General features: G+C 35.3%; 3 protein-coding genes and 1 long non-coding RNA gene across 7 annotated transcripts; 2 read left to right on the plus strand and 2 right to left on the minus strand.

Annotated features, from left to right (window-relative positions):
- Positions 1-581: 581 nt before the first annotated feature.
- LOC125210788 (putative peptidyl-tRNA hydrolase PTRHD1) lies at positions 582-5,466 on the minus strand. Of its 3 annotated transcripts, none has more exons than XM_048110376.1 (3): positions 5,126-5,464; positions 4,068-4,242; positions 582-890 (listed from the first exon to the last, which is right to left on the minus strand). In XM_048110376.1, the coding sequence occupies exons 1-3, from the start codon at positions 5,420-5,422 to the stop codon at positions 868-870; spliced, it is 495 nt and encodes a 164-aa protein (XP_047966333.1). In that variant the 5' UTR covers positions 5,423-5,464; the 3' UTR covers positions 582-867. The 3 variants fall into 3 exon arrangements, with proteins under 3 accessions (XP_047966333.1, XP_047966334.1, XP_047966335.1); XM_048110377.1 differs by having other exon boundaries at positions 582-894; positions 5,126-5,463; XM_048110378.1 differs by lacking the exon at positions 582-890 and having other exon boundaries at positions 4,000-4,242; positions 5,126-5,466.
- On the plus strand, positions 1,230-3,020 carry LOC125210787 (flocculation protein FLO11-like). The gene is made up of 2 exons (XM_048110375.1): positions 1,230-1,267; positions 1,607-3,020. The coding sequence occupies exon 2, from the start codon at positions 1,630-1,632 to the stop codon at positions 2,746-2,748; it is 1,119 nt and encodes a 372-aa protein (XP_047966332.1). The 5' UTR covers positions 1,230-1,267; positions 1,607-1,629; the 3' UTR covers positions 2,749-3,020.
- On the plus strand, positions 3,078-3,613 carry LOC125210789. Its single transcript, XM_048110381.1, has one exon. It carries the CDS (start codon positions 3,195-3,197, stop codon positions 3,393-3,395), a length of 201 nt encoding a protein of 66 aa, XP_047966338.1. The 5' UTR covers positions 3,078-3,194; the 3' UTR covers positions 3,396-3,613.
- Positions 5,467-19,150: 13,684 nt separating the features above from the next.
- On the minus strand, positions 19,151-19,719 carry LOC125216265. Of its 2 annotated transcripts, none has more exons than XR_007175395.1 (2): positions 19,523-19,719; positions 19,151-19,416 (listed from the first exon to the last, which is right to left on the minus strand). It is a non-coding gene; the product is annotated as an uncharacterized LOC125216265 (long non-coding RNA). The 2 variants fall into 2 exon arrangements; XR_007175396.1 differs by having other exon boundaries at positions 19,502-19,719.
- Between the last annotated feature and the right edge of the window lie 2,347 nt (positions 19,720-22,066).

Genomic DNA, 22,066 nt, shown 5'->3' on the forward strand with positions numbered 1-22,066 from the left:
ACTTTGGTGCAGAGAAATATGCAAAAGCTTGATTATTTTATTTGAGGTGTTTGCATAAGGCATTTCATTATATTTTTCAAAACATAAAAAGGCTGAAACAACAACACAATTAAGAAGCAGCAACAACCGACCAATTGCAAAAAAAAGGGGAAGAACGACAGCACAAAAAACAAACTCCACACTCAAAACCAACCATTAGGGGTGAATGAATCAACAACAAAGTACAAAGAACGAATTCTATCATGATTTATGGAAATACATTATTGATATGCGGGGAAAATATGATCCAAATTAATATGCTACTACTCCCTCCATATTCAAAAAATAGAAATATTAGAAACGACACGCATTTTAATACACAATTAGTAAAGTAAGTAGTAAACTATTAAGTGAACGCGATCAATCCAAGCAAGGAATCTTTTTGTTAAAAAAGTGTAGATTTTATTTATCCATGAACTTGTTAGATTTTATTTGCATTAATTAATTAAAATCCAACATTAATTAATTAAATTCCATTATCCTAATATAGTTTGTATATAACTCAAAATCAACAATCTAGAAGCCAAACAACCAAAAATTACAAAGACATACCAAAAGTTTCGACATCATATAGTTTACTTTTTTTTTTTGGATTCACACATTCGGATGGATCTATAATGTTAACATATTCAGTCATCTATAATAGAAAGAAGGGGTGCCATCCTCGAACAAAAATTTCAAGTTGCCCAAAATATATTTTCTTTTACACCTCCCGATTGGGTTTGAGCTCTTGGATCTGTCACTTTATTTTCAATACCATGGATAACTATATGAGCATCCATATTTTAGTAAGGTCACGAGTCATCTTCTATTCCTTGTATGCGGAACCTAAAGAGTAGTGCTACCCATCCCTGTCTACATGAAAGGGTCTCGTTAGTCGTTATCCAACAACAGATTGAGCTGCGAAACAAAGTTAGAGACACAGAAAATATTTGAATTATCAAAGGTTCTCAACCAATTCCTTATCTTGAAACAATAACTACCCTTTAATTTAGTATGATAATTTCAATTTAATTAGTACGTACATCCATATTTCCCACGTCCAAATTTATGTTGGGTTGTGCACGATTTACGCATTCATTTGACAAACCAATTGCTGCAAAATGAAAAACTATCTCTATCTTCCATTTCTGTATTTCCACTAACAAACTTACAAACCCATATTTCTCCTTTTCTTCTTCCTTTTCAACATTCAAATGACAAATCGCTCTTTCAATTGAATATTAAGGTGCGTATCATTATTGTTTGATTTAGCATTTCTGTCTATATTTTGGATAGTCGATGCAAGTTTAAGCTTTTACTAAATCTGTATACATTTGATTTTATCATTACAAACCTCAAAAGAAGGTGCAAAAAAAATACAAGTTAATTGGCATTGACATAAAGATAATTTGACTTAATGAAAAGAACAAAGAACTAGACAATTCTTAGATTGTTCTATGACAAAAAAAAAATTTGTGTGAGCTTTCTTTGTTTAAGAAAAAAGTTATTGTTTTTGTACATAAAAATTATTTTGTTAAAAAAAAGTAAGTATTGTTTTTCTGGTTAATTTGGGAGTGCAGTGCAGGTAATAACAAGTGGTGTGTGGAGATGTCAACAAGAAAAAAAGATGTTTCTGTTGTGAGGGAGAAGAGAGCTCCTTCTACCTCTCATCTCAAATCAACCTCCAAAACCGTCTCCACAAGCGAGAAAGCCACCCCCAACTACCTCAAGCCGACACTCTCGTCGTCCCACTCATCCGGGGAAGCCCGGAGGAGGTCCTTCGACAAGGCCCCCTCCCCGGCGCGGACCACGAAAACACGTGGCGTATCCCCCTCCTCAACCCGGACAACGAAAACACGTGGTGTCTCCCCCTCCCCGACCCGGACCATAAAAACACGCGGCGTGTCACCCTCTCCGACCCGGACCACGAAAACACGCGGCGTGTCACCCTCTCCGACCCGGACCACGAAAACACGTGGTGTCTCCCCCACCCCGACGTCCAGGTGGTCCTCAATTTCCGGGAAGACCGGGGCGGGTAGGGCCGTGGCCTCAGCCAAGAGCGACGGGAGATTGAAAGGGACAAGGGAAGCTGGGAAACAGCATCTGTATGCTAGGGCTGTAGGCACTCTAAAGAAGAGCGCCGCCGTTGCAAGTAAAAGCAAGAAGGCTGAAACTGCAACTGCTTTAAGAAAAAAAGATTCATCAGATCATGAAGAATCACCCATTGTTGGAGATGAAGAAGATGCAGCAGGGATGCCAGATCAAGAACTGGACAGCAGCAATGAACAAACTCAAGGAGAAATGGATGATACGGTCTCAGAGCAGCGCGATGCCAGCATTGGCGAGGCCGTAAGCCCCGCAATTTGTGAAGAAAGTGATGACAATGTGCCTAAGATTGAGTCTCCTACACTTTTAGGACAAGATGAAGCTGAAGCTGAAGCTGTGAATGATGCTGATGCTGCCAAGGCTGAATCTCCGGTGAGCTCAGAACAACATGTTGAATGTCCGGCAGATTCAGAACAGGCCAGCAGAAACAGCAGCCAGCAGAAAGAAGTTGAAGTAGTTGCAGAAGACGGAGAAGCAGCACCAAGGCTGTCTCAAGAAAAGAAGGACACGGCACTCTCCAACAACGTGACTGAAGAGATGACACTCGAGCAGAGGCGAAACAAGTTCAGAGCGCTCGCTGGAGCGTTTGAAACTGCCATAGCCCGACAGGAGCATAAGTAACCACAGCTTAAAAGTGAACCCAAGCAATGATAAGTTGAATATGGTTTGGTGATTGTGTAATGTTTCAGCTAGCACCAGTTGATCTGTACAAAAAAACTTACTACTATAGTAGATTTTGGAGGAGGCCAAACACATATTTTTTTGTGTTTGAATGCATAATGTTCATATAATCATGGATGTTAAGATTTCTAAAATTTTCAACTAGCTGATTTCTTTTCAGATGGTTTTGGATAAGTGTTTTATATTTTTTAATTTGACCATATTCTCCTTTTTCTAGATTATTCTAGAACCAGAATACCTCTTTTCCTCAAACGTCTCTATATTATCCTCTACAATATTCCAACTGCTCCACAAACGATCAAATTTCAACCTTTAGCTCAAAAAATATTCAATCAGGCTATCAAAATCATTTCATTTCAAAGGAACCAAAACCTAAATCAGTAGAGATGTGTTTGGTGTTCGTGTGCGATGAAGACGAGAGGGTGATTGGGCGGCAGGTGGCGGGCGGTGCGTGCCCCTACTGCGGCGGAATGGTGCAGGCGTTGGACGTGCAGAGCAACTGGAGATTCTGCTTCGTGCCGCTCTATTTCAAAACTAAGCGCAAACTCTACTGCTCCATCTGTTTAAGGCGTTTAGTCCCCCTATAACTCTTTTCCAGATTATCCATGATTTTTAACTTTTCTATCTTCTTATTTTTCTTCTTATTTTTCTTCCTTTTTTATGTTTTTTTTGTCAGTTATGAAGGTTTAGTTTTGGGGCTGAGTAGTTTTGCGGAAGTTAGTAGTGTGTATATTGTATGGAACTATGGATAGTGTAATAAATCGGCATATAATTATGAAACTGAATTAACCTGATTTTTTGTTCATATTTTTTGAGATAAACATGTGTTTCCTTTTTATGTGTGTATATTATTCATGATTGGGGGGATGTTAGTTGTCATTGTTCAAGTGATTAGCATGAATTAATACACACATCCAGAATAATTACAAGCTCCATATATTCATCTCAAATACGAAGAAAATGAAATTAGGATAATATTATTATCAAGTCACTGTTCAAGTGATTAGCATGAATTCAACACCTCTTTTTATTTCATCTGCACCATTAAGGAGGGGAGCTGGCTACAGTTCAATTTTGGAACAATAAAATAGGAAGAAGTTTACTACTTAAGTGAGTATTTTTGTTTATTCGAAACTATCTAGACATGTTGTCACTGACAGTAGAGCAACAAAAATTAAAGTGGTAACTCGATTTAAGCAAGAAACACATCCAAATTCATTAATAAATAAAGCTCTAAAAAAATAGATCTCATCACTTACAGAGCTTAAGGTTTTTGAAAAATGATGATACAGTGGATTTGGGGTAAGGCTTGGTGGCAAGGGAAGTGGCAATGTTCCCCGGTTGCTCTATCCACAGTTTATGAGCGACGCCACCAGCTTTTAGCTTCTCCGACAAATTTAATAACTGAGTTTCACCCTTCACTTCAAGAGTGACCTGCGTTTACAGTAAGAAGTTCGTCACAAGAATGGCAAGTGCAGTTCACAAAAGATAATTATCATTCCTATAGAAATTGAACACATGATTTGAATTGCTCCCCAGTCATGGATATCCTCGGATAACATATAACATAATATGACATTCGATCTGACAATGACAATATCCGTCTTTTCTGAGTTTCTCGAAATGGTAATCATCCAACATTGGGGTAAGCAGTTGGCATAAAAGAGCGCATTTCACCAGATTTTGTTGTCAGTTAATTTCCTGAGAAGGAATATGACGCATATCAAAGTTTCAAAGTGCAATTAACAACGAGTAAACTGAATCCACGATTAATCCTGAACTCCTTCAAGCTCTCGGGCCTATGTCCGTCTACATATGTGAACCCGAGCACACACATTGCAGTCACTCCCACCAGTTCATTCAACCGAAACTCATACAGATTTTACCAGGTATCTTCTAATACTTATCCCTGTCACAATATATAACTAGCTATGACAAAACCTGCCCCAACCTCCTCCTCCCTCTAGAAGCTGAACATGTGCATCACTTACAGAATAGCAGCTTAACTCTATAGCTTGTGAAAATTTTATCATCCCAATTCCTCTTAAAAGCAGAATTTCTTTGCTTCCACTATGATTTACTAGCTCCCCCTAAAAAAGAAACTTAGACAAACTACTCAATATCCAGTTATTCTCATCAAGTCAAATGCTACTCCATTAAGCAAACTAGATAGCAGCAACAGTGAGTCAACACACACTCACTGTCGTGAATATATTGAAAAATTAAAGCGAATATCTTCTAATCTAGGTCGAAATTAATCAATTGCCGGATTATAATAATAATCGTTATGAATAACAATTAGATTGAAATTAGTAACCTTGTGCATAGAATCTAGATTGGAAGGAGAACAGTAGGAGAGAGTGTCGGGATCGTCTCTGTTAGTCCAAACGGCGGCGACGGAGGCATGGCAGCCCTGCGTTACGACGCTCCCCAGCGGCCACGTGTCGATTAGGTCCCTCCGCAGCACAATGTATTGCACCACCGTGTCGTGAGCAGTGGTGGCCATTGCGTTCGCGGCGGCGCGTGAAAAGACGGTGCTGATTGTAGGTATCCGAGTGTGAACATGCGGTTTAAAAAGAGGGAAATGGGGCATCACTACCAGCGTTGATGCCATGAATATACAGTGTTGAAAAACTGAAATTATATCTTCACCTATTTTGTTTTTAAAAAAAAATTAATATTCGATTTTATATACTCCATCCTTCTTCCATTAATTGAAGTTGGCATAAGAGTATCCCGATCCGTGCTCTTAGCTAAGAACACGGAGGTGGGCCCGGACCCACTTCTACTCCTTGTCCTTAGCTAAGAGCACAACACCCACATCCGTGCTCTTAGCTAAGGACAAGCTCAAGGGTTCCACTATTCTATTATTCAATTTAAATATTTCAATTGCAAAAAACATTTTTACATTATAAAAAATATATTAAAAATTAAAAATTACATAATTAAAATTCTAAAAAATAAAAATTACATAATTAAAATCCTAAAAAATAAAAATACATAAACTAAATTCTAGAAAATAAAAAAATACATAATTAAAATCCTACAAATTAAAAATTCCTATAATTAAAGTGTTATGAGAATTTTTTGTGTTGAAGTGGGGGTATTTATAGATGAAAATGTGAATTTTGGGGGAAAAAATTGAAAAATAAATTAAAAGTGGGTAGAAAATGGATATAATTTTTTGGAAAGTGGGAAAATATTTTTTTTTATTTAAAAACATTTTTTTAAATAAATTTCGAATTTTAAAAAAAATATAAATAAAAAATCGAATTTAGCCGTTGGCCAATAAGAATACACCACGTAGGGCTGCTCAGCGGCACGGACGTGCTCTTAGCTAAGAGCAGCGCCGTGCCGCTGGCACGGACGGAGAGCTCGCAGCAACGGATGGACGAGCTCGTGCTCAGCGGCACGGACGGACGGACGGACGGACGCCACCGCTGCGGATGCTCTAAGTTTTAATGTTGGAAATATTGGTGTCGTGCCGACTAATGGGGACGGAGGGAGTAACCCTTAAATTGCATAAAAACGAAAAAATTGTCATATTTTTAATTCTAAGAAAAAAAAATTAGTTCCATACTCCCTCTGTTCGATTAAAATTGGACATTTGAGACGGCACGAGAATTAATGAATAATAATTGATAAAACAAGAGAGATGAGAATAGTTAAAATAATGTTAGTGGATAGTGTGACCCACATAATTATTACTCCCTCTGTCTCATAAAAGTATGAGAAATAGGTATGACACGAGAATTAAGATAAAATTGGTATAGTAAGGAGATGAAGTGAATGGTATGGTAAAGTAAGAGGGAAGAAAATGATAGTTAAAATAGGATTAGTGGATAGTGAGACCGACATTATTAAATTGATAACTTTCCAAAAATGGAATGCACATATTTTTGTGGGACGGTTGAAAATGAAAAGTGCACATATTTTTATGGGACGAAGGGAGTAATGTTTAATAGTGGGTCATAATGGTATAAATCGTAATATGACTAATGAATTGTAGAGAACTTTTCATAAAAAAAAATGAGCTATTTTTATGAAACGGGCAAAAATAAAAGCCTTTAATTAGGAATGAAGATGAATGATGACAACATTTCAGTTTGGCACATCTAATTTCTTTTACCTATAATACAAATAATATAGAAGTAAACTCTCTCAAGTGTAACCAAAGTCCAAAAACACTTTACAATGAAGTGTAACTTTGTAAGATGTTTTGCTCCATCTAATAGATCCGAAGTTCTTCATCATCATGAAGATAAATGAAGTACCATCTTTTAAGAAGAAAAAAAGTGTAACCAAAACACTAGAAAAATTATAACAATCAAATCGGATTCATATGATATCCATATTCGGATGCACCATGCTTTGTACCAAATGCCTAAATATTTGGCCAACTATCAAGCTTTGATCCTGATGCGTGGATGAACCGTCCAACACGAGACTAATGCCTCGTTCGTCCATGCTCATGGTTTTGTGTAAGTGGCACTCGTTGATGCCAAACAAGTCATGGGCTCAGTGGTCTTTGTAAACCTAGATACTTCAAAAGTACAAGACATCGAACATGCTTATCCTCTATGCTCGTTGTTGCTGCACCGGAGCCCATCCAGTCTATATGAATTTTCTGCTAATTAAGCAGTTTCTCAAGCTCTGTTCCTTCTCTCACCTTCATTCCCGCCACCAGATCCATTCCTGTAAGGATGATCAAACTGGGTTAAGGCATTATTTAATTAATCACCAGAATTAATTGTAGGAAAATAGAAGTATGGAAACTTTACAAGTGCTGGATAGAGAGGATTCGTGGCTTCGGATTACAATCGATGTCTCAAAACTTGCTTAACTTTTGCAGTCAAAATAGCAAGTGAGCTTTTCACATAGTAATGAATGGTTAAATGAGGTTTTGACATCGTAATGAATGGGTAGTACCATTCTGCAAAATAAGAAAAATACTTTTTAAGTACTGGAATAAACATATCAATTGAAAGATCATGCATCTCTCTATCTCTCTCTTTTTTGGTCACTACACTAACATAAAAGCTAATTACAACAAAACAGCAGGAATTAAAGATATGCAACAGCTCATACCTATGCATTTAGTTTGTGTGACATAATCAATCTCTACTTCTTGTTGATAGCAGGCTCGGATCCCTCCATTGTCTATCCCGGACACAAGCCTGTCTTTTGTCAGATTCACCAACAACAATTTGATTTTCCATCTTCTAACCCTGCAAAACAAAGGGAAGGAAATATCAATCTCAAAAGATAGAAACACCCCATACATTCACAAAAACAATCACAAAAAGAAAATTATAAACCATCAAGACAATAACCATACCTCTTATAAACCATGGTAAATTTTTTATCATCACAGCAAAGAGACACTCCTAAATAAAAAGCAAACCTTCTACAATATACACTACTAGCAGAAAGCAAAAGAAATTCCTATACCATGAAGGGGAGGATGGACCTTTATTTATTCACATTTGACACATGACACGCGTTCGATCAATTTCATGCAGACAACCAGAGCGAGACACGTCCTAATCAACGTGTCAGGTATACGTTATGCATGATGAAAAGTTATAAATAAATGCCCGATAGCTAGCTTTGGTATTATCGAGTGTAGATGACTACAAAAACATGTAAAGGTCAAGCAAGCTTGATTACATACCATATAGATGAATACTAAGATGTGTAGCTACCTACATTATTCAATATAGAGGACAAGATTATGTAACCCACTTAGTAAGCTACAATTTCGTATATTGATAAGTAGAAAACCATGTAACTCCACCAGCCAACTTCAATTCTGTTGAGTATAGATGATTGACTTCAGAGAGTGTACGAAACAGGGGAATTATAGGAGGGAAATCTTGAAATTTAATTATGAAAAAGTAGCAACTACAAGTCCAAGGCAATAACGAGGGGAAGTATAGATTTCTTATTTTTTTAGATTAGGCAATTAAACAATTGGATTCAGAGATATGGAGTCAAATCTTCATCTAATTTAGAAAAGAAAATGACAAGTCCAAAGCAATAAAATGGGAATGTATGCATTTTCCTATTTCCAAGATTTAACAATAAAAGAACAGATTCATCATTCATCAGATAAAACTGCTTAAAGCTTTCCTAACATCTGAACTAAGTACTAAAGCACCTTCTGACTTGTTCAAGAACAACCCATTCATGGTTTGATATGGTTCCATCTTCGTCCATAAATGCGTACAGTTTCGATGTACTATAAAATACTAATGCTTAGGCCATTACAACCACCAAAGTCTCGGTCCACGATTTTCTCTTCATCCCTACCAACATTTCCTCCAAGTAAGTCAGTAGGGATGTTATCTCTCATCAAGGTGTAAGCCGATTGTGCACCACTGTTCCGTCACCCAATTTCAGCGAGAACCCCCAAATTGTGCACCCTAGGTTTCGCTACCTTCTTCCCAATTTCACTCTCCACCGCCGGTCAGCTCGCGGGGGGTCTCATCCGCCAAAACAGCCCCGTCTTGGTTGTCCGAAGTCAACCTCTGCTGTTGTACCGAGCAGCCTCCGTCACTGTCCACCCTGGCGGAGATCGCCGCTTTTCGCTGCTTGCCGACAGGGTCAGGGACACCGCCGCTGCTTCACACTAGAAACTGCCGCTGCTGTTGAACAGCCACCGGTGTTCTTCACCGCCTCCGAACGTGTTCGGACAGCCACCGTTCATCACCGAATCAACCCCAAAACGCCCCTGTGAGAATTGATATGGGAATTACCGTGAATTGGTGATTCGAGAAACTTATATCAATAGGTATAAAATACATGATTAAAGGGAAACAATTATAGAAAATATCAAATCAAATATTAATTACACTAATTAGGGATTAGTCAACTATTTTCTTTATTATCCCCCTCAAGCGTTGCGTGGGATGAAGGCACACGCACAGCTTGGACCGAAGAAACTCAAAAGCTGGTTGGGGAAGACTCTTGGTGAAGATGTCAGCAAGCTGAAGATGAGATGGGACAAACTGGGTAGTAAGTTTCCGTGAGCCTACAAGTTCCCAAACAAAATGATAATCCAGGTCAATATGCTTAGCTCGTTTATGAGCCACATGATTTTGGCTATGAAAGATAGCATTTTTATTGTCACAGAGGAGCTGAGGCCGAGAGGATTGAGAGGACTGAAGCTCATGAAGAAGATTTGAGAGTCATACTATTTCAGCAGCAGTATTGGTCATAGTACGATATTCAAATTCACAACTAGAACGAGTAACTGTTGGTTGTTTCTTTGCACTCCAAGAAACGAGATTACCCCCAAGAAAAATAGAATATCCATATGTAGAGCGCCGAGTATCAATGCAACGAGCCCAGTCGGCATCCGAGTATCCAATAATGGAAGAGGCAGTACGACGAGTGAAGGACATGCCGAAATGGATTGTTCCCTTGGCATACCGGAGGATGCGTTTCAAAACTTGAAAATGATCATCTGTAGGAGATTGTAGAAACCGGCTGACAAGATTGACAGCATATGAGAGATCTGGTCGAGTGATAGTTAAGTACTGAAGTGCCCCAACGAGACACCTATAAAGAGTGGGATCCCGAAATTGGGAACCATCACGAACAAGAACCTCATAAGGGGGAGAGTTATACACACTTATATAGAGGAGCTAGGATCATCACCAAGCCGATGTGGGACAAGGATTTGGAGAATTTAACACGCCCCCTCACGTGTGGGCCGGAATGACACATCGGACTTCCATCACGTGGGTAGGCAAGAGAAGAGATAAAGAGATAAATCATCATCGACTTGGGCCCTAAACTTATATTAATAGATATAAAATACATGATTAAAGGGAAATAATTATAGAAAAGATCAAATCAAATATTAATTACACTAATTAGGGATTAGTCAACTATTTTCTTTATTAGCCCCAAAACGAACCCGAACCACCTCGATTCAACCCGCAAGATAAGTTCTTTACACAATTATGTTCTTTCGTTTTCGGTTTTCAATTCGCAGCGGGGGAAGGGGGGGTGTTGGGAGAGGATGCTCTGCTATGGCTAAAACACAGCAGGGGGTGCTGTGAAAAGGATACGACCTAGTTTTAGGTCAAATGTGAGCAATTTTGTTTTTTCTTATGCTATTTGATACTATTGCTTTTGTTTTATTTTTTTCTTTTATTCTTTCAGTCATTGTAACTTAACGTAGTCCACATGTGATCTGATTTATTTCACTTCCTTCTAATTTTAAATTCTTTATTAATAAGAAATTTATTATTTCAATCTTTTCATTTTTTATTTTTTCTTTCATGTTTTTTCTTTCTTTCTTTCATATAATTTAATTTTTCTTTCATGTTTTTTCTTTCTTTCTTTCATATAATTTAATTTTTCTTTCATGTTTTTTTCTTTCTTTCTTTTCAATAAGGGTGCTACTATTTTCTTATTTTTCTTATTAATAAGGGTGATTAAGTATAACTCATTATTATTTTATAAGCTCATATACAAATTATTTAAAACAATGATAAGTTTATGCTGGCGTAGAGTAGGAGTTAAAAACACAATATTCAAAATTATTGTGAAGTTTTTGAATTAAGGAGTAACATACATGAGTTTTCGCTTAATGATAGACTACTCTCGCAAGTTTATTCAAAATAATTTTATTGTGATATCCGACGTAATTAATCTTATGAAGTTCGTAAATTAGTTGGGGTTGTTCGATTTGCAAGTTGTATCTTGGGATTTAATATAAAATGTGTTTGATTCATGAGATTGAATATCACAATTCAATCTCAAATGGATAATTATGTCATAATTTGTCATAGTCAACACCTTCAATTTAAATAATCTCACAACTTAATATATAAGTAATTATCACTAGATTGTACAATGTGATCATTATATTTTTCAAGATTGTTTTATACTCCCTCTGTCCCCGATTAATTGTCACTCTTTTCCATTTCGGTCTGTCCCTCAATAATTGTCACACTTCATTTTTACCATGGTAAGTAGATCACACATTCCACTAACTCACTTCACTCACATTTTATTATAAAACCAATATAAAAAAGTAGGTCTCACATTCCATTAACTTTTTCAACCAATTTTTCTTTACATTTCTTAAAACTCGTGCCCGGTCAAAGAGTGACAATTAATCGGGGCCGGAGGGAGTACTTCCCCCCGCCCCAACTATGTTGAGTAATAACTTTTGAGCACATAGATTAAGAAGTTGTGTTTAAATGAGGGTAATAAAGTAGAATTGATAAAGAGAGAGTAAAGTAGATGACGAAATAAAGTAATAGTAGTTTGATGTTTTGCCTTTTTTGTAAAAAAGAAAAGGAAATGACTTAATCTAGTTGGGACATCTTAAAAATGAATAAGACTCAACTTAGTTGGAAGGTAGGAAGTAGTATAATTTTAAGTGATAATTTATTATCATTTATAATATAATTTTGTAGTATAATGTGATAATTTTATGTTATTTAAAATATAATTCTATTGATAATTATATCTATTAAATAATTTATGAACACTGCAAGATTGGGTAATTTATGAGCTTATATACTATAGTAAATAATTTATGAGCTTATACAATTATAACGAGTCATATTTTATTACTCCTCCATCCCACAAAAGATGTTACACTTTCCTTTTTAGTTTGTCCCATAAAAGATGTCACATTTCCCTTGTTGGAAAAAGTTCTCTCTCACATGAATATAAAAATTATATTTTCTCTCTCCATTTAACACACAAAATAAAATCTCCTAAAATCTCGTGCCGTCCCACAAATATGACATCTTTTATGAGACGGAGGGAGTACTATATTCTTAAATTTTAAAAATAAATAGCAGCACTATTAAGAAAACCAATAAGATATATATTGACTGAAAGAATAAAAGAAAAGATAAAATAAAAGCAATATCTAATATAGAGTAGTAGTAGAATTAGAAAGAAGAAAAAACAAAATTGCTCACATTTGGCCTAAAACTAGTTGTGTTTTAGCCATAGCAGAGGATCCTCTCCCAGGGGTGTTTCAATTTATGACTATTCGTTTAACGTCGATAGTTTGATTGATCTTGTTGAGCATGCTGTCTAAATGATTATTTAATTTTAATTTTAAAAGAATAATTATAAAAATAATTAGAGAATTAATTAGGGAGTAAAAAATCAGAATTAAAAGTTTAATTTGTTCAAAATCGAGATTAAGCCCGTTACCGTTAGTTTTTAACGGAAATGTTGACGGAGGACTAAAATGATCAAATTTCCATATGTTCAGGACCAAAAAATCCAAAAGATAATGTTTATAACCAAAAAGGTAAAATGACCATATGTTCGGGACCAATTTTAGCCTTTACTCATATATTAAACTAAACATACTTTTTTTTTTTAAGGATTTAAACTAAACATACTTAACAATGATCTATAGATCCCGAGTTCTACATTTGTGTATGCTAGTTTTTAATGAAAATTTTACACTCAGATTATTGGATACAATCAATCTTAACTCTTGTTCTGATGCAAAAGAGAATAATACTACTCCTATAATACTTGGCCATAAACTTGATCGAAGTTATTTTTGTTTTAGAACTGGGGTATAATTTTGTAGCTATCAAAATGGCAAATCATAGACTATTTGAAAAGAATAAATGAATAGGCGTTACTCTTGAAGTTGGAGCAATTGAACAGCCAATTACCATAAGCAAAGGTCAAATATGATATCAAAATCATGTGATTTTACAGATGATTCATAACATTTGGATCCAAATCTTAACCTATTACACGACTTCCTCTTGGTACAAGAAAACCCCTCAAACTACAAAAGTGAGATAAACTGCGCGGAGAAACAGATGGCCAGAAAACTTGCAAGGATTACCGCATCCAGCATTATTACGCAGGACTCACTAAGGTCCTATGCAATTCGATAACATATTTTTTTAAAGTTGCAATGAGGTCTATTTCCTACATTCCAACAGCTCACTGGAACCCATCACCTATCGAAGATTTAGAATCTTGTATATATTTCTTGGACATAGTGGAGATTCACAGTCCATCTTCATTTGGGTTATAATTTGCCTCTAACCAGTGGTTTCACCGCTATATCCTTCAGAGACAAGACAAAGGCAGGCATGGAAGATGTGTGGTTAAGAAGCTAGCCATAGCAGAAGCATCTTTTTGATGTCAAGCTTGCGCTCTCACAAACACATACTCCACTCCACCACTTCATAAGACTATTCCAGCCTTAATGACGAAAAGGTACCAAACAATTTCTCCATATCGTAATGGATGGATAGTACCATCCTACAAAACAAACAATTTGTATCTCAGTATTACAAACAAACATCGAAATTCTGAACTAAAATACTGTCATCAGATCTGGCAGGGATGGCAATGAATTCATTGTGCTTAGTGAAAGAATTACAGACTAAAATGAAAGTTATAGCCAAAATATGTTCCATTGCTTATTTCTTATTTTATTTTTCTGGGGGGGAGGGGGGAATGAACAAATACCTGTATCTTTACAAAGGGGAAGAATACCACCACTTAGGTGCCTCTTATTCTTGTTCGTACTTGGTAGCATCCTCAATTCCTCATTTCCCCCAAGCGCTTTTTCCATCAGATTCACAAGGGATTTCCATTTTCGATCTCCAGCCCCTGCAAAACATGGATATTCAATCAACGTCAATATATACAAAGGCCACATTGGTCAATAACTTACTTGTTAATTCAAACCAATACCAAGAACCAAAAGTTTTTCAGTGGCTTATGTCCTCTTCAGATTCAGGTGTTTGCGTGTGTGCATTGGGGATAGTAATGTCAATAAAAATGGCCATAAACAGATCGCAGAAGGCTATAAGCATACTTAAAAAAAATCTGAGCAGCTAAATAAAAGAAACAACCGATGGGCAAAATTGGAACATATCAGCGGAAAAAACCCCAAACCAAAATTCAATAATAATATATCACACGAAAGCAGACACAATCACAAAAATCAGAGGTAAATTAGGTTGAACCTGTGAACCCTCCTGAGTAATTCATCAGTGACAAAAGCCCTTGATAATAAAAAGAGCTCCAATGTATTGACTATTGAGCACGAGATGGATGAGATGGAGGAGGATGGGGTGGTATTTATACACATCTCGAGACGCAAAGTAGTGAGACGTGTCTCGCCAACTTTGTTAATATCGAAAGAAAACAGCAAAACGTATTTACTACTTCCACCCGAAAATAGTAAAATGGACATATGCATTCAATGCTATGTCCTCATTTACGCTCCCATTGCGAAATATTATTTATTTTCCAGATCATTAAATGGTGTATATTACAGAAACGATACGTAAGCGCTTACGTAAGAAGGTAGGCTTTTGGTATGAAAATGAATATGGGACTATATCCTGGAACAAGGAAGTGCATACAGAGAATTTGCTAAAATCACCATATTAGTATAAACTGCTACATGACTCTATGGTTGTGTTTCCTTCAATATATGACATATAATTGGAAAATGACTAATAACATAAATATCATCATGAAGAGTGACCAAATATACATTAAGATATCCCAATTTACAACTTTAACTAAATCTAATAATTCTAAAATTGTAAGCCATGTTTAATCATCTATATTAATTACGTCAGTAAGGATCCTCTGAGTCACTTATGTTTTCAGAGAGTAAAAAAAGTTGGGAAAATTAATCATCCTCATTGATCTTAGCATCAACATATGTTACTATTATTCACATCTTCAATACATAATACAAAGCATAGCACATACAACTTAGTAATTAAAGCATAGCGCGATTAGCCAGATGTCACTAGAAGTGGTCTTGCTACATCACGTCACGTGGTACACAGAGCATAAAAAATAGGCACTTTGAGCTCGTCATAACCATGAAACTTGCAGTCCATGAAAAAGAAAGAGCTTAGACTCCCCATAGTTGTAGACGGAGATTGAAATATAAACTCGTCTTTTAATTACAAGTAAGAAGCAGCATCAGGAGTAAAAGAACCTCGTCGTTGCTACCGAGTTAGAAGTAATAAAACTGCTTTCTCATGCATCTTCATCACCATCTAAACTAATGTTTGGTCGTTTTTAGATCAAACGGCAGTGGGGATTCTTCCTAGTTACCTAAATTGTATCAAAATTATTTATAGACTTCAGTTTGATTGATTAAGTCGATTTAGAGCAATATCAATATCACTGAGAGCCATCCTTTGATCATAAACACAAATAGGCTAAAATTTTAAAATTGAAATAAGAGTAGTGAAAGCTAAACCAATCAATTGAACAGATGAACCCTAATCCACATTTAAATCGAAACTACAACGATCAAAGTACAGAAAAAGAGAAATTGAATAGGAAATAACTAATTACTACCTCGTCACTGAGGGGCGGCGGCACGTAGCCCTGCGCCACCACCGTGCGCGCTCCGCATTCCACCAAATCCCCAACATATCTCAAATGTTGGAATGTGGTTCTTCAATCCAGCGAGCCCTAATCCCCAAAATTTCTCCTAAAGCTAGAATAATTATAATTCAAATTTTTATTCGTGAAAATAAACAGAATATACTAGTAACTGATAAATCAAAAAAATAAGTGGAAAATAAGAAGTACTCGATAATTTTAGCTTATGAAAAATAATACAATTAATAGAAAAGCTAATCTATCTTATCTATACAATATATAAAACGGGAGTTTTGAAAAAATTTACAAGATTGCCATTTAATTTAAAAAATTATATTAAATTAAAAATGTATAATTAAAGCCATCTAAACGTTTGATTAAAATCTAAAAATATGTGAGTAAGCGGAGGAGCGGGAGGTTATTAATGCAAAGTGGAGCCACCCACTCTCGCTGTTATCTTGTGACTCTTGTGCTATGATTCTTTGTTTTCAAGTTGGCAGTTCGCATGCGTCGGTGGCTATTTTGTTTTGGATTATTTGGAGTATAGATGTCTCTTTGTTGAGCAATGCTATTAAGTTGCTTTGTTTGATTTCTTGAAGATAAGCAGGGCTCACAGACGACGTCATTTCCTTTCGGTATTTAAAAGTTTTAGGTTATGAAGTATTAAAACATGCATAATCTCATAAAAAACCCTGGTTGTCTCAAAGCAGGGTTCCAGGAGACTCTATCATATAAGGGCCTGGAGCCAATATCAGCTGAAATGATAACTCTTTTAGTCCCTGATTTTATGTAAGTCAATTTTATTTTATGTTTTTACTTTTTGATTCATTCAGGCATTAATTTTTCTACAAATTTCAATTTCATTCCTCCAGCACTCCTTTTACTTCCTAACCTCCCAATCAAATTACTTTTTTTTATCAAAGCCTTCTTTTGATTTACAATTTTAGTTACAGCCGCACTAATTACTTCATCTTCGTGCACCACTTTCCTTTGTGCCATTAGATGATTATTAGATTTTTTTTTCTGGTCCTGCTATTATCCGATGATCTAATGTCAGAGAAACTGCTTACCAATACGCAGATATCAGTGGTTTGTGCAGCAACAAATACTTTAATACTTTATACAATTGGCTTAGTTATCTTCTCGCTTGGTTCAGTTGCTTTTGTTTTACAATTTTTAGTTTTTTTAAGGTCCAAATCTGACACCATTAGGAGGAAAGGATACAAAGTTCTTTCTTTAACAGTTCTATTGTCAGCAAACTATGTTGCTCTATTGTTGCACAAATCCTAGATATGGCTAAAGGTTTTTTATTTCTCATGAAAGATATAATAAACATAAGCTTATTAGTTGTTGGGGCTATGAAGATAATTTTCCAACTTCGGGGTGGGGTGTAGTATTGCTTCCACTTGGACAATAATTTGATAGATCACAAGGTTTGAAAGATATTTATTACTACTATTAATTTAATTTTGAGTTACTATCACAAGGTTTGAAAGATATTTATTACTACTATTAATTTAATTTTGAGTTACTATCAAATCTTCTATGAATACCAATTCTATTAATAAAAAATACAATTTCAGTGAAGAAACTTCTGTCCGTCCAATTATGTGGAGTATTATCTTTCTCTCCCAGCTATTTAATCTAATTTGTGTTTTTAATTATACTATTTATGCTTATCTTATTTTAGTTTCTCATCTTACTTTTTATTACTATATATACGTTACTCTTATTTTAATTGTCTTATTGCAAATCATTAAAAAATGTATGGGCAACTATTTTGTAAAATCTTCACTTATTTTTGCTGGTATACTATTGTAGAAAGAAAGCTTCAAAATTAACAATTCTGCAAGAAGATATGAATCCACAATCAGTTGGTTTGAAAATATAGATATTAATCATATCGGAAGACATAGTTACGTTTAGTTGGAGATTTGAGGCTATTTGGTTTTACCTTTACTAAACTCATAGAATTATCGCATCACCGATTACTCAATATGCATGAAATTATAAACAATTCAAGATATTGACATATTGGTTTACCTCTCTTGCTTTTCATTCTTGCTTTCAAGAACCACATCACTGCTTTCATAATTATTTTCAAGAGTAACATTACAAAGTGAAAATTAATTTACGTTAGCCATATCACTCTTTTCGCCATATCACTCTTTTCTCCAATGTTGTGTGTTTGTCTCTTAAGCTTGAATTGACATGCATTTTGTAATAAGGCCCTTCCTGAGAGTCCTAAGTTAGGAATTTAAGAACATGTTAAATGAGCTCAAGCACACGCGTCTTTCCATATTTTAAGACTTTGATTAATAATAAAATATAAAATTCAATCCAAATAAACTTATGTTGTAAGATTGACGAAAATATTCTATAAAATAAATGATTTATTGAAGCATTGAATTGGTTTAGTTTCGACTTACTATATCACCATATATTCAATATGAGAAAAATAAAATGGAGATCCACGTGGATTATACTAGTAACAAGATAATTTCATTAATTTGTATGATGGTTTTCATTCTCAATTGAATGCTGAAAGTTCGACTAGGAGATATTTGTATTACTCCTCAAACCAGTAGTTTAAGTTTCGAAAAACTATCATTAGACATAGTTTATATATTTGTTTTAGCTTTTATTTATCATGATGAGTTTTCTATGATTTACTTTCTGATTTTATAATTTTTAAATAGTGACTATTTTTTTTTTTTGGAATAGATGCCACTCATTACATCTAGTCCACTTTCTTATAATTAGATATAGAAAATATTCATTAGTTGATCGGTTTTAGAAATGCGTCGAAATCAATGCTATTTGGTTGATGAAGATAGGCAAAAAATGATTTCATGAGTGTTGCCTCTTAGCTCTTTTCGATATGTATCATTGTTTATTGTGATCATATTGATAATACTAGCTTGAGCATTTTTTTACTAGATCATTTTGTACTGCATATCAATACTAGCGGAGTAATATTTATTGACATAAAACTGTGGTGACCAAAACACTTAAGCTAAAATTAATTGGTGATATGTTCTTCTCCATCAAATCATACGTGAATGCACTCTCTAACACGAGAATACTGCCTCGTTCGTTTGCACTCATGTCTATGAGTAAGCGGCATTCTTTGGTCATCATTCTCAGTAGTCTTTGTAAACCTAGATATTCAAAAGCACGAATACTTATTTTACATCGAACATGCTAATCCTTATATGCTCGTCGTTCCTGAAAGGATGATCAAACTGAGTAAGGTATTATCAAATTATTCACCAGAATTAGTTGTAAGTAAACAAAAGAATAGAAACTTTACAAGTCCTAGAAGGAGACTGACTTGTGACTTCAATTTACGACTGACTTTACGAATCTTCCGGAACTTCTGCAGTCAAGATAGCAAATGAAATTTCCACATAGTAATGAATGGTTAAATGGGGTTTTGACATCGTAACGAATTGGTAGAACCCTTCTGCAAAATAAGAAAAATACTTCTAAGAATCGGAATAAACATATGAATTGAAACCTGATCACTGAAATAAGGCATGTGGCTAAAGCGATTTATTTACATTTATTTACATTTGACACATGACACACGTACTATCAATTTCATGCAGACAACCAACACAAGACACGTCCTAATCAACGTGTCAGCTATATGTTCTGCATTATGAAAAGTTATAAATAATTTCCAGTCAGGTACGAAAATATAAAGTATAAAGCGCTATAAAACTATGTGTAGCCCCATCAAGGTTAGAAAGTGTCAAGAGTATATATGACTACAAGTTACAACAGTAGATAATGGCCAAGTCGCATTGATTGTATCAACTATAGATTAGGTCCTCTTATCCATCTCATAACTCTCATCTCGTCACTATTTATGGGTCTCACTATACTTTTTCAATCCATCTCTTAACTTAGAGACATCGTCTACATTCCTCCATCTCCTAACCATCACATCTCTTAACTATTCATTCAATTTCATTTTTTTTTTTTTTCAACAAATCCATTTACCAAAAAAAAACTTCATTAAATAAAATAAAATTACAATTTAAAATCCTAAAAATATAAAAAATACATAATTAAAATCCTAAAAAAAATTTTGTGGAAAAGATTTGGTAATTATAGAAGTGATTGGAGGCTTTAAAAAAATTGAAAAAAATTTACAAATTTGAAAAACACGGCTATAAACGGCTAGTACTCCCTTCGTCCCTAGAAAGTTGAGTTATTTCTTTTTTTAACAAAAGACAAAACATCTAATCACTCTTACTTTATTCCATCATTTACTTTACTCTCTCTTATTTTTCCTACTTTTTTCATCTCTCCTATTTATTTAATATAAATTTTAACCTCCGTGCCCAAAAGTTTTGTCTCAACTTTTATGGGACGGAGGGAGTATAATTTTTGGAATTTTTTTTATATATATTTTTTTAATTTTTTAATTTTTTCTGATTTTTAAAAAACAATTAAAAAAATCGATTTTAACGGATATAAACGACGCCCACTCGTGGGCCGGCGAGTGGGAGTCACGCACGAACCACAGCTCGCCACGTCGCCAAGGCGCGTGGCGAGACGTCTCGCGACTTGCCTCTTCGGAAGGAGACGCAGGACGAGACGGAGACGAGGTGGCGACGAGACGGAGCTTGCATCGCTGTCTTGTTAGAGTTTGTATACTAGAAATCACGTTTCGAGTGATTGAATACCGTAAAACTCTTATTTTATTTTCTAAGGAATAAAACAGATTATTTTTTTTATAATGTTGTTATGTTTTACATTTAATGGATGTTTATGCATGTTTAAATGTATAAGTTAACTTAACAAAGTCTAAGTCTTTGTTTTAGTAGACCGGTTGTGGGCGGCGTCCACTTTAAGGTAACACGGTCAGTCCTAAACAAAGAAAAAGAAGAATTTCACAACCTAGATGGAATTAGACTACCCATCGAGAAAGGTGCAATGTCAGTCCGCATATTTCTAAGCCTTACTGAATTAAGATGGCATTGATGTGGTATAGCACTGAACGGATCTAACAGCAAGACTTGTCCTTAGGCTATCTACTGAAAGGCGAGGTCTTGATAAATATTTGTTTCTTAATCAATGTAGGTTAGCATTGAGCATACGGTATTGATTATGCATTACTTTGACTTATCAAATGGTGCGGATTTTTCGTAACCCAATAAACCTGATATATTGGGTAGTGGTGATTAATATCTAGCGGTGCTAGGATTGCTATTATATTGAATCGTGTGCGATGTGAGTCTCGTTTGATAATGTCCTCAAGAGGAGCGCGAAACAAGGTTTTATTATTCGGAACCTAGCTAGTTGGAGTTTGATTACTCTATGAATAATAAATAAGCGTTTTATGCCAAGTCCACTCTTGGAATTAATAAGAAGTTAATTAATTAAATCCATAGCAGACACTAATTAATTAATGGACATTTTTATCTTAAGCGTGGGAAATGAAAGTTAAACGGAAACTCGGATTACTTATAATTTCGGATTTGGATGGGGAGAGTTCAATATTACTTCTGTAGTGGCTGCTCGTAATATTCTAATTAAAGCTTATATTAAATTGTGGGTTCAATTTAATTAGTTAAAAGTAAATTGGATAAGCCATATCCAAAACCTTCCATAGATCTCTGTCTGGGCCCAAAAGGAACTTAATATAAATAGGAGAATAAGGGAGACAGAAATCATAAGTTTTAATACTCAAATTTTCATCCCCCCCTATAGAGTGGAGCTCGAAATTTTTGTCCTATTCCCAAAAGGATTTCTTCTGTCTTCTTTATTTAAGTCCTGGTATTCTGGTGAGATCAGTCCACACTGATATCGGAGTACAGTTCGAGAACCAGAGAGAAGATCCGTGGTCTAGTATTCAAAGCGTCAC

This window comes from Salvia hispanica, chromosome 3 (assembly GCF_023119035.1).
Source record: "Salvia hispanica cultivar TCC Black 2014 chromosome 3, UniMelb_Shisp_WGS_1.0, whole genome shotgun sequence".
NCBI classification, from domain to species: domain Eukaryota; kingdom Viridiplantae; phylum Streptophyta; class Magnoliopsida; order Lamiales; family Lamiaceae; genus Salvia; species Salvia hispanica.